This window comes from Sinocyclocheilus anshuiensis, unplaced genomic scaffold, assembly GCF_001515605.1.
Source record: "Sinocyclocheilus anshuiensis isolate Anshui unplaced genomic scaffold, SAMN03320099.WGS_v1.1 scaffold447, whole genome shotgun sequence".
NCBI lineage: Eukaryota > Metazoa > Chordata > Actinopteri > Cypriniformes > Cyprinidae > Sinocyclocheilus > Sinocyclocheilus anshuiensis.
Genome location: NW_015552615.1, coordinates 3,344,462 through 3,357,221, shown reverse-complemented (window position 1 = coordinate 3,357,221; position 12,760 = coordinate 3,344,462). Strand labels below are relative to the sequence as shown.

The following is a 12,760-nucleotide window of genomic DNA, read 5'->3' as shown; positions in this document are numbered from 1 at the left end:
GGTTGTTTGATTGTTGTTATAAAAATAATATGGCAAAAAACTAAACAAATGTATTTTCTGGTAAACTAAACATTAAACACTTACACTAACATTGATCAGCTGAAACAAAATTAAACTGATCATCAATTTAATTATTATTTGAATTGGTGGCAAACAAATTAAACTATAAAATTTAAATTTAATATTCACTGATTATTTAGTAATCAATTAATTCCTTACATTTAATTAAATGTTTCCATTTTTACATTTTGAAAATGTAACAAAAATCCTTTAAAACTCTTTGGAGACCTGCACAAGCATGGTGCAACATTAATGTTAATGATTAACGGATTTATTTATTGTTTTATTTAGATGACAAAAGTTCCTGAATAAAGTCATCTCAAAAAGAATGAATGAATGAATTGATAAAAAATTACTGAGGATGTGAACAAAATCATTAATAACCTGAGTGGTTTTGTAGTGCTTGATTGTGTCCGTCTTTAGTGGGTGTGATCAGATCCCAGATGAAGCTCTTAATTTTATCGTCTCCCTTATAATGGCGAACACAGTAGACCAGAAGAGCCCTGCACAGCACCTCCATGTCTCTCTCCGTCAGGTGCCATTTAAAACGCCCATGATTGAGAATATCCTTCCAGCGACCCCACCTGTACACACAGCAAACATTTCATTGGTCTGAGATGTATAACCTGCATATGGCCTAATTTATGGCTTCAATATTTAGACCATCTGCTTGATTTGCAAATATAATGGCAGAAAATGGTCTTAGATTATTTCATTTAGTTTTTGTACCCTTGTTTGGAAACAGTCACTTCATTAACAGCCTGTTGTAGGGCAACAGAAGGTGACCCAGAAGGAATGAGTGGGCAGCTGAAAGCAAATTAAGCACTGACCCGAAAATGAGAAGGTTTTTCTCCACTCTGAAGCAGTCCGCTCGGAGGTAGCGTCTGTTGCGATCGTTGAGACGTCTTGTGCGACAGGGCCGTTCCTCTGAGTCACTATCCAGTTCAGAGAACTCCATGAGTTCATCGTCCTCAAACGAATTATAGTGACGCGTCTGCTTCCGTACGCGAGGAGTGTCGATCACCAGACTCTCCTGGCAGAGACAAAGACATGAGTCAGAAAGTGTTGCCGTCTCAATATTTTACTCCTTAAATGTCACCAATATGCAAACCGTCTACAATGTGCCCATTAAAAATCACACATTAAAGCAACCCATCTGTTTTGACTCTGCTGATATTCAAATGACCCCTATTCTCTCTCTAGTCTATGAGTTGATTCTCTTGCATTACACCATCTGAGTCATGGTGAGCTCATATATGCAAAGCTTTGGCTTTTAAAAATCACGATTTTTATAAATATATATATATACATATATATATTCTGAAATGTTATTGCCATTTAAAATAATGGTTTTCTATTTAAATATATTTTAAAATGTAATTTATTCCTGTTGCTGATCAGATCCCAGATGAAGCTCTTAATTTTATCGTCTCCCTTATAATGGCGAACACAGTAGACCAGAAGAGCCCTGCACAGCACCTCCATGTCTCTCTCCGTCAGGTGCCATTTAAAACGCCCATGATTGAGAATATCCTTCCAGCGACCCCACCTGTACACACAGCAAACATTTCATTGGTCTGAGATGTATAACCTGCATATGGCCTAATTTATGGCTTCAATATTTAGACCATCTGCTTGATTTGCAAATATAATGGCAGAAAATGGTCTTAGATTATTTCATTTAGTTTTTGTACCCTTGTTTGGAAACAGTCACTTCATTAACAGCCTGTTGTAGGGCAACAGAAGGTGACCCAGAAGGAATGAGTGGGCAGCTGAAAGCAAATTAAGCACTGACCCGAAAATGAGAAGGTTTTTCTCCACTCTGAAGCAGTCCGCTCGGAGGTAGCGTCTGTTGCGATCGTTGAGACGTCTTGTGCGACAGGGCCGTTCCTCTGAGTCACTATCCAGTTCAGAGAACTCCATGAGTTCATCGTCCTCAAACGAATTATAGTGACGCGTCTGCTTCCGTACGCGAGGAGTGTCGATCACCAGACTCTCCTGGCAGAGACAAAGACATGAGTCAGAAAGTGTTGCCGTCTCAATATTTTACTCCTTAAATGTCACCAATATGCAAACCGTCTACAATGTGCCCATTAAAAATCACACATTAAAGCAACCCATCTGTTTTGACTCTGCTGATATTCAAATGACCCCTATTCTCTCTCTAGTCTATGAGTTGATTCTCTTGCATTACACCATCTGAGTCATGGTGAGCTCATATATGCAAAGCTTTGGCTTTTAAACCATTACGATTTTTACCTTTTCTGCCTTGGAGTCAATTTCCAGTTCAGCAATTTTGGCCCACTTCTGCCAGAAGTTTGGATCATCCAAAGAAATGTCTGTACGGTTCCCTGAAGACACAAAGCTAGCCTGGAATTGGTAAAAAATAAAGGATTATGAGCACTTTATCAAAATACAGATCACATGTTAAGGCCTGTGTTTTACTTATACAAGCAATGCTTATTCATCTTGTTCAATCACATGACTTTTCCACTCATCCGCCATATTTAGGACCTACAGTGGTGAATATAACAACATGAACAGAGATACCAAGAAAACAACATTGGCAATCGGATTTGATCCATACTAGGTCTCAGAAAACATTTGACCAATCTCAAGTTACCACAAAGGGTTGGTGTCAGTCATTTGTTTTTAAAAGAAATTCATACATTTATTCAGCAAGGATGCATTACACTTATCACAGGTGATAATTAAAGATTTTAAGTTTTCTGTTTCAAACCTTTTATGCATTAAATAATCCTGGAAAAAAATCTATCACTGTAAAAACACAAAAAAATGTAAAGCAGCACAACTGTTTTCAACATTGATAATAAGAAATGTTTCTCAAGCAGCAAATCAGCATATTAGAATGATTTCTGAAGGATCATGTGACACTAAAGACTGGAGTAATGATGCTGAAAATTCAGCTTTGCATCACAGGAATAAATCACATTTTAAAATATATTCAAACAGAAAACTGTACTTTTGAATTATAAAAATATTTCACAATATTACAGTTTTAGCTGTACTGTTGATCAAATAAATGCCGCCTTGGTAAGCATCAGAGACTACTTTCAAAAACATAAAAAAAATCTTATAGACCCCAAACATTAATGGTTAAATATATATATATACATATATATATTCTGAAATGTTATTGCCATTTAAAATAATGGTTTTCTATTTAAATATATTTTAAAATGTAATTTATTCCTGTTGCCAAAGCTGAATTTTCAGCATCATTACTCCAGTCGTCAGTGTCACATGATCCTTCATAAATCATTCTAATATGCTGATTTTGTGGCTCAAGAAATATTTCTTCTTTTTTTTTCAATGTTTTTGTGTCAATGGTTACTTTTTATCAGGAGTTTTTGATAAATAGACAGGTAAAAAGAACATTTTATTTGAAATAGAAATCTTTTGTAACAGTATAATGTCTTTGCTGGCACAATTTATTGCATCCTTTGTGTTTCTTCAAAAAAATCTTACTGAACCCAAACCTCTTTTTAAATGTTGTAATAATCAGACACAGGGTTCCCACACATTTTGACTAATGAATTTCCAGCTAATATTTTGGACATGAGAATAGCTAGTTCCTTTTTTTTTTTTCATAAAAATTTCTATTACTTAAAAAAATTTTTTTGTTTTTTTTAAGAATTTAAAAAATAAAATTACCACTACTATGGGATCCCTGAAGAAAAGCAACAAGTGAAGAAAACCAGGTTTTGATTTCATGTTGACATGGAGTCTATTTCCTCATTCACTTACAGTCTCAAAAACATCTCAACTTTTTTTATAGAAGCATGACTAATGGCACTGTATAATAAGCAGCTGTCTCACCTCCTCTGAATGAGGTAGTCCTCCAGTATATCCAGGCACCGGACCATCTGGGAAAACACCAGCACTTTATGTCCTCCGGCCAGCAGTTTGGGCAGCAACTTGTCAATAAGCACTAGTTTACCAGCAGCCTGGATCATTGCCTGCAGCTGAAAATCTGCAGCCTCTGAACTGTAGGTTTTCTTGAAGCTCTCAAGGATCTTTTCTTCAGCACCTGACAGAAGGGAGACGAGAGACTACATCAGCGCTACAAATTCGAGGTGTGGCTACTGAGATGTAGAGAACTGCAAACAACATATTTCATATTCACACTTGATCTAAACATCAGATGTCACCTGTAATGAGGTATGGGTGATTGCAGCACTTGCGAAGCTCCATCATTGTGTTGATGAGGTTGGGCATGTTGTGCTGGTTTGCTCCCTTGGCAAGGAAGGCAAAGTTTTTCTCCAGAATGGCGCGGTAGTATTTCTTCTGAATACTGGAGTAATGATGCTGAAAATTCAGCTTTGCATCACAGGAATAAATCACATTTTAAAATATATTCAAACAGAAAACTGTACTTTTGAATTATAAAAATATTTCACAATATTACAGTTTTAGCTGTACTGTTGATCAAATAAATGCCGCCTTGGTAAGCATCAGAGACTACTTTCAAAAACATAAAAAAAATCTTATAGACCCCAAACATTAATGGTAATGTATATCGATAAGTGTACCTTGGCAAAAGTTGATCCCTTCCCCTCAGACTGGATTGTGATGGTCTGTGTGCGTCTCTGCAGGATCTGATCAATATCCTCCTCACAAAATTTAGAGCCCTCATCTTCCTCATCCATAAGCGCACCGTACGCTCCCTTCCTGAGAAGATCTTCCACCTCCATCTTAGACAGCTGCTGAACCTGAAAGAGGACGACACAGGAATTAGACAACACTGTCCTAGTCAATGTAACAAGTCCTAGCATAAACTAGCACACATATATATATTTATCCTTCAAAGAAATTGTATAATCTTACGTAGTTGAGTAAACAGAGTTTGTATTTTTGGGTCAACAACGATATGCTATTCCACCTTTGGCAGATACGTTTTCTCAATTCATCACTGGAAGAAAAAGTTAAAAGTTGTGGATCCCTCACCCCATTGAGACTGCCCTTGCGGTTGATGTCCTGCAGAACAGCCTTGTCCAATCCCAGTTTCAAACTGGCCTTGTCAAACATCTCCCTCTCATATGAGTTTCGTGTAATAAGGCGATATACTTTTACCGCTTTGCTCTGACCGATCCGGTGGCAGCGAGCTTGAGCCTGTGGAATTCAAAGCATGTTCATAACAAATGTAATATTTATGTTTTTTTTTATTTTTTAATACTTGGTATGGAAATTTCTAAAGGGAGAGAGTGTCAATTATGCTGTACATCAAAGATGCTATTTGTTCACCTGCAAATCGTTCTGCGGATTCCAGTCAGAGTCGAATATGATACACGTGTCAGCGGCGGTGAGGTTGATGCCCAGACCTCCTGCTCGTTGATCTAAACATCAGATGTCACCTGTAATGAGGTATGGGTGATTGCAGCACTTGCGAAGCTCCATCATTGTGTTGATGAGGTTGGGCATGTTGTGCTGGTTTGCTCCCTTGGCAAGGAAGGCAAAGTTTTTCTCCAGAATGGCGCGGTAGTATTTCTTCTGAATATTAGTGAGCTCCACCTCAATGATTGTCTCCTCTTTAGGGGCCAAATTCTTCTCCACGTCATCCTTCAGTCTCCTCAGCATCATGGGCTTCAGAATGGTTTGCAGTTTCTTTACCTGTGGGTATGTTGATGTTTCTGAGGTTAAAACTGGGCACATAATCATTCTACAATAATCAGGCCATATTGCCTAATATAAAGTCCTAAAACCTGATAATAAATTAGCATTTTATACTCCCATCTTCCCAAAGTCAAAGGGTTTTTTGAAAGGGATTTTGGTTAAATGCCTAAAATAAAGTCTGTGATGAACAAAAGCTCAAGATATTTTCAAGTTTTATACTACAACATGATTAACATCAGTAACTTTTTTATGTTTTAATGCATCTTGAAAAAGATGTGGTACTACTAACAAATGGATAAATGGGACTACAGAGGTTGTCAGGGACATTAAACATCACACTGAAAAAGGAAACACATCAACAAAAATCCAAAATCCAATGTAAAAATCCTACTGGCTTTGTGTCAAAGGGAACAAGGTGATGCGAACTTTTGGCCTACAAAAATACTCCAACACTGCAAGTAGTTTATTTGGCTATTTTGAGTTTATCGGCCTTGGCCACTTAGGATTTTAGCAAGGATGTTACTATCCTCTAGGTGGCTTGGGTAATTGGAGGTAAAGGTGTATAGATGTTTATCCAGTGCATAACAAGCTTCCTATCAAGGCATTTGAGCTCTCACCTGTTCTTCCGTCTTCAGGTCTCCGAACTCCTCCAGGAAAGTGGTCTCGGAAGGGAACTGTGAGGGTTCGAGAAAGTTAAGCAGGCTGAAGAGTTCCTCAACCGAGTTCTGCAAAGGAGTTCCTGTGAGAAGGACTTTATGTTCCTTGCGAGAGAAGACACACAGAAACATTAAGTTCAGCCTACCGATTCACTAAAATGTATTTATATTTTAAGATATCTATACCAACTCTCTCTGGATGAAGATGGAGATACAACACTGGGAAACATTGAGCTGGACTTTGCTCCAACATGAGGACACTTTTCTATACTGTCCACCAAAAATAGTTTTTAGACTCTGAAGTCTTGCATAAAAATAAATGCATTAGATACACAATATTAAAATATGTGTATATTATAAGTCGAATATGATACACGTGTCAGCGGCGGTGAGGTTGATGCCCAGACCTCCTGCTCGTGTACAGAGGAGGAACACGAAGCGGTCAGAGTCCACTTTACTGAAGCGATCAATGGCAGCCTGCCGGAGATTCCCTCGAACTCTCCCATCAATACGTTCATACGTATACCTACATGCATTATACAAATTTCAGATAAGAAGACATTTCCTTTTCGCATCTTCATTCTTTATGCATGGAAATGACCAACTCCACTCTTTCTCCTCCATAGTTCTCATATGTGGTTTACTGTTTCAGCCATGCATATTTTGATGAATATACACAAAAGTTTGGGGTTGGGAAGATTTTTTCTAATGATTTTGAAAAAAGAATTATGGTCACCAAAGATGCATTTATTTGATCAACAATATAGTAAAAAACCGATTCACTAAAATGTATTTATATTTTAAGATATCTATACCAACTCTCTCTGGATGAAGATGGAGATACAACACTGGGAAACATTGAGCTGGACTTTGCTCCAACATGAGGACACTTTTCTATACTGTCCACCAAAAATAGTTTTTAGACTCTGAAGTCTTGCATAAAAATAAATGCATTAGATACACAATATTAAAATATGTGTATATTATATATTGTATAATATATACAATATATATATATATATATATATATATATAATATATACAATATTATACAAATTTAAATATAGTGAAAACACAATTTATACACTTTCTGGATGTCAGTCACTACTGCAAAGTGGCTTGAGTGTCCAAATACTTTTTAAACCCCTGTATATCAAATACACCTAATCAGCTGTGAGAGATTATTTTCTTGAAAACAGCACTGCGTCAAATGTAGCTCAGTATGCACACACTGGCCATGGCTGCAGTAATATGTAAAGTGAGAGATGAGATTACTAATTCTGTGTCCAGAGAGGATGTGCGTATGTAAATGCAGTGAAGCAGAACTCGGCAGATAAATAAGATGTGTGCATAAGAGATAGCACTGTAGTTTAGCTCACAGATGGCTTCACTTCCCCTTTTCTGCATTTAGACCTGAACTCATTTGTAGAGCAGTTGATATTATAAATGACACATACATCAAATGACAAAAACGTCTGTGTATGTTTCATGGTCCATAAATGAGCAAAAAAAAAAATTACCAGGTTCATGAGTTTGAGTCCCTCCAGTAGTTTACAGTTGCGGTTTTTTAGGCGATGGGCCTCGTCGATCACCACACAGCACCAGTTAAGCTTCTTCAGCTCTGGACAGTCGGCCATTATCATTTCAAATGTAGTGATGATGCCATGAAACTTAAACTGACCAGACACAATGTTTCCCTGAAGGAGCAAGAGAAAGACCCATTGTATACACTGTACTAACAAATATAATGTGCCTACAATACCTTCTCCTTCTGGTAAAATAGGTGTGTAAAGTAAGGTTAGACATTAACCGGGGTTTGGGCAAAAAATTATATGAATGCCCTAGATATGTATTATGTGGGCATAAAAAGCAACACACATTGAATTCTTGTGTTTGTTACACTACTGTTAACAAGTCTGGGGTTCGTAAAACTTTTCAAAGTTTCTGAAAAAAAAAAAAAAGTCTCATACTCACCAAGTATGCATTTGTTTAATAAAAAAAAAAATACAATAAAAACAGTATTGTTGTGATAATTGTGTAATTGTTACAATTTAAAATAGCTGCTTTCTATTTAAATATATTTTAAAATGTAATTTATTCCTGTGATGGCAAATCTGCATTTTTAGTCTTCAGGAATCATTCTAATATGCTAATATACATTGTGATAAATTTTTTTTCAGGATTCTATGATGAATACAAGTTTAAAAGCATTTACATTTATTTGAAATTGAAATATTTTGTAACATTATAAACGTCTTCATTTTTTATCAATTTGATGCATCCTTGCTAAATAAAAGTATTAATTTCTTAAAAATAAATTATATGCTATTCTAAGTCTACATAGTTTACAAGTTTAGTGACTACTTTTTTGATAAAAACTGCCAACACATAAATAGCAGACACAAACAGATAGCAATAAAGGTATATAAAAAAAAAAAAAAAGTGTAAATTTTGTTTTGGTTAAAGGTGCAGTAGGAGATCTTGGAAAATGCTAACTTTAGCCTGATAGCACTGAAAGCGAATGTCCCACCCTCCCTGCAAATCACCGTCCAAAGCCACGCCTCCTAAATGCATGAACGCACACACAGACCAGACGACCAGAGACAACATTACTACAATACATGTTTCATTAACCGGTGAGAAAAGTTTATAGTACAGTTAGTAAAAGTACTACAATACCAGGAAGGAAGGTCAGGTTGTTGATGTTTGCCTGCCATTCTCGCTTGCTCTGTCTGCACAGCGTACGTGAATGCGCTGATGACGTATTCCGTCTGCGCGAACAGGGTGCGCAGAGGTATGCAAATACATATGTTGACAGCCAGGTAAGAAAGCCAATCAAAATGCTCGGACCGAGCATTTTGATTGGACGAACATTTCTTGGTCTTATAGGCCTTCCACAGAATATATAAATACATTCAGACCACTTAACTTAATGATTGCTATCGGTATGTGAAGAGACTTTCAACCAGCATAACAAAAAATGTTTCTGAAGACAATCACCTATTGCACCTTTAATGTAACTATACTGTGCTTCTGTTCAACTCACTACTGACAGCTCAAAATGAATCACTCTGTTCAACCCACCTGTTCATCTCGGTGGTACATCTCATACTGCAGGATCATCTGCCGACTGATCTGGCTGCCGTGATAGACGATGACGTTAATTTCAGTCCATGTGCGGAACTCTCTCTCCCAGTTGGTGATAGTGGAGAGCGGGGCGATGATGAGGAAAGGTCCCCTTAGACCCATGAGGAAAATCTCATAGAGGAACGTGATGGACTGGATGGTCTTCCCAAGTCCCATCTCATCAGCCAGAATACAGTTTTTCCTACACCAAGAGGAACAGGTTCAGGTGTTTATTATTCATGTCAGATTGCAGTTTTGGGTATCTTTTTGATTGTATGATATTGTGATTATTATCACTACCCATATTATTTGTTTTTATACAGTTACTAAGCTTTTTATAAGGTAACATTACGGGATTGGTTAAATGTATGTAAATAAGGTTATTATTAATTGCATTTGATTTCAGCTAGAGCTGTAAATTATTTTATTGTCATAATTAAAGGGGTCCTATTATGCTTTTTCACTTTTTGAATTTTAGTCAGTGTGTAGTGTGTATGTTTGGGCATAAAAAAGATCTTCAAACTTACAAATCTCAAAGTCCACTCCAAAGGGAGATATTTCGTTTAAAAAAAAATCCCTTTTCAAGAACTACAACTAACGGCTCGTTTGGACTACAGTGTTTGTTTTCCGGGTTTTGTGATATCACAAAGCGGCCCATTAGAATATCATTACAATAATCCTATGGAAATTCGAATGGTTGGAGGGTGGGGAGGGGCGAGGTTGTGGTTAGAACGCTTGGTTGAGTGCATCAGACAAGACGACGAAGAAGAAGTGCTGCTGTAGCCTCAACTTTTCGCAAGTTATTACACATGCACCTGAATAATTATGTATGTAAATATGTATGTTACAATTATGAAAACGTTTTTATAATAAATTGCTGACAGTACAATACTGGACAATGATGTAATCTGCAGAATTTACACTTCAATTATGAGACTAGTGTTTCCCATTGGAGAAAATTGGATGTCATTTTCATTTAATCTTGCATGTAATGTCTGATAAAGCAGTGTTTTTTTGAGCGGAGCGCTGCTTTGTGTACAGCCGTTACCGGGGAAACCTTGATCTCTACCACTCCAATAGCGCCTCCTGCTGGCAGAGAATGAGTTTGCATATATATGCCGCCTGGGAAACACTGGACTATGGTATAAATAAATTCAACTGTATAACAGTTTCACTGCAATTCATGTTATAATGTTAGAATTAAATAACAATAAAAATAATACATGTGCACTTTTCTGTACATAGTAAATGCAGTTATTTTTAAGCGGTTGTTGACATCCTATCTAAAACGTCATTTAGCCAAAAAAAAACAACAAAAAAAACAATAACGTTACCACTCTAATATGTCTTGCAATATCCGTGCGTGCAAAGGTTCTGATCGATCCTCTTGTTCAATATTCTCTGGGTCTGAATCCGGCTCAAATTGATATGGCAATATTGACACCATCCTTAACTAAACCGGAGCAGACGGAACTTGCTGCTTTGGCGGCAGTACTGAAACATCGTCTAAGCTGTTCACCAATCACATCACATTTCGTTTTTCGGAAGGCGGGCCTTCATCAAACCCGGAACTAATTGAGCCGTTTGTGCCAGGATGGTGAGAAAGGTATTGTAATAATGTAAATTATGTACAAAATAATGCATTTTTCGAACCACCAAGCATGAGAGCATGTTCTAGTACACCCCCAAAACAAGTTCAAGACATGAGCAAATTAAAGAGCATAATAGGACCCCTTTAAGTAATTATTATTATTATTAAATTAATTACATGCTGATATATTAATCAAATTATATATTGATTAATATTATTATTCTTGTTATAATGTTTAAAATGTTGAGATTTATATAATTATTATAATATGTGCAGACAAATGTCCTACAAAAGACAATTCATTACATTGTGTCAGACAAAAGAAAGATCACACTAAATAAATATGTTGAAATTGACAGTCCTTTCATCAAATTAAATGCAAGATGAATTAATAAAACAAATAGAGAAAGTCCAAGTATTTCTTATTTTACTAATCAATTTAAATAATAAAAAATACATTTCGTCACTGTAATAATTATTATTAGCCTTAGTTTAATCTTAAGTAGTGACTTCATACCTTAAAATAAGATCATGAAGTTTAGGGACTCTACCAGTGCTGATATTAAAAGTTTGTTTCACCTGTTGTACCAGTTGAAAAGAAGCCAGTTCATTCCCTCTAACTGGTATTCTCGCAGCTGGTTCCCATTCCTGTATTCTCTTGACTTCTCCAGTTTTTGCCACTGTTCGGGCAGAGGCCTTTCCTGTATTAAGATAAGAGAAGTGCCACTTCTTTTCCTAGTCAATGAGCTTTTCCATGACATTCTAATTTATTGAGATGCACCTGTACATGCTACAAAGCAACGCAGAATAAAAATGTTTTGGACCGTACGATAAAACCTGCAGCTGAACCATGCAATCATTTGCATTCAAGGACTTACCACATGCTTGATTTCTGGAATTTCCTTGAGGTCTTCAAACTCTCTGATTTTCACAGGGTCAACATCTTCTTGAAGCTCCCAAGTACTCTCCTCATATGACAAAGAGCACCATTTCACCAGGTAGTGTGTAACTTCCTGTTAACATGCAAACAAACCAAACATCAAAAGACTGGCACCGAAAGTATATATAACAGCTTCTTTGTTTCTTTTTTTTTTTAAAGATCATTTGAAGAGCACCTCACCTCTCCAGTTTCTGTATCTGTGGTGATAGCGATCTCTAAAACCCGATCAACTTCAATATAATCTGGATTAAACAGGTCTTCATCCGGCTGAGTAGAAACACATCATCATCTCAACCAGATTTAATCAAATAATACATATGTAGACAGTCTATGACAAAAGCATTGATTTAAAGGTGAAGTACTTGAAACATAAATCCAAAATTCTTGAATTTTCCACATGCATCTTAGCTTTTACATCCTAGTATAGCTGGTGCATGTCCTGGTTACAACTTTAAATGAACCACAAACAAATTGCAGCATGTTTTGGCAGACGCACCTCTGTGAAAATGTGCTTCATTTGCGCCTGCTTGTTTCTGAAGCGCTTCATTTTTTGGCTAATGCGTGGGTCCTTCTCCAGTTCCTCCAAGGTCGCCCATTTACAGTGCAGATAGGAGCTGGCAATGAGAAAGGCCTCATAGCTGACAATGTGCGATAACAACACTGTGTGCTTTACCTTTGAACTAGCATGCATGTGTTTGATTTAAAATAGTATTTTGTTTACAATATGTCTTTGTTTCTCCATCTATACTAAAC

General features: G+C 36.7%; 1 protein-coding gene across 1 annotated transcript in view; it reads right to left on the bottom strand.

Annotated features, from left to right (window-relative positions):
- Positions 1-12,760, bottom strand: part of LOC107666014 (chromodomain-helicase-DNA-binding protein 6-like) — a 46,349-nt gene that overhangs the window by 15,272 nt on the left and 18,317 nt on the right. Inside the window, exons 8-21 of the mRNA XM_016457104.1 lie at positions 12,504-12,621; positions 12,188-12,274; positions 11,946-12,080; positions 11,647-11,768; positions 9,435-9,678; positions 7,871-8,047; positions 6,312-6,455; positions 5,436-5,691; positions 5,326-5,405; positions 5,029-5,193; positions 4,614-4,793; positions 2,320-2,430; positions 1,856-2,058; positions 445-644 (exon numbers count right to left, since the gene is read on the bottom strand). Of these exons, the coding sequence (XP_016312590.1) occupies positions 445-644; positions 1,856-2,058; positions 2,320-2,430; positions 4,614-4,793; positions 5,029-5,193; positions 5,326-5,405; positions 5,436-5,691; positions 6,312-6,455; positions 7,871-8,047; positions 9,435-9,678; positions 11,647-11,768; positions 11,946-12,080; positions 12,188-12,274; positions 12,504-12,621 (2,222 nt within the window). The remainder of the gene's footprint in view (positions 1-444; positions 645-1,855; positions 2,059-2,319; positions 2,431-4,613; positions 4,794-5,028; positions 5,194-5,325; positions 5,406-5,435; positions 5,692-6,311; positions 6,456-7,870; positions 8,048-9,434; positions 9,679-11,646; positions 11,769-11,945; positions 12,081-12,187; positions 12,275-12,503; positions 12,622-12,760) is intronic.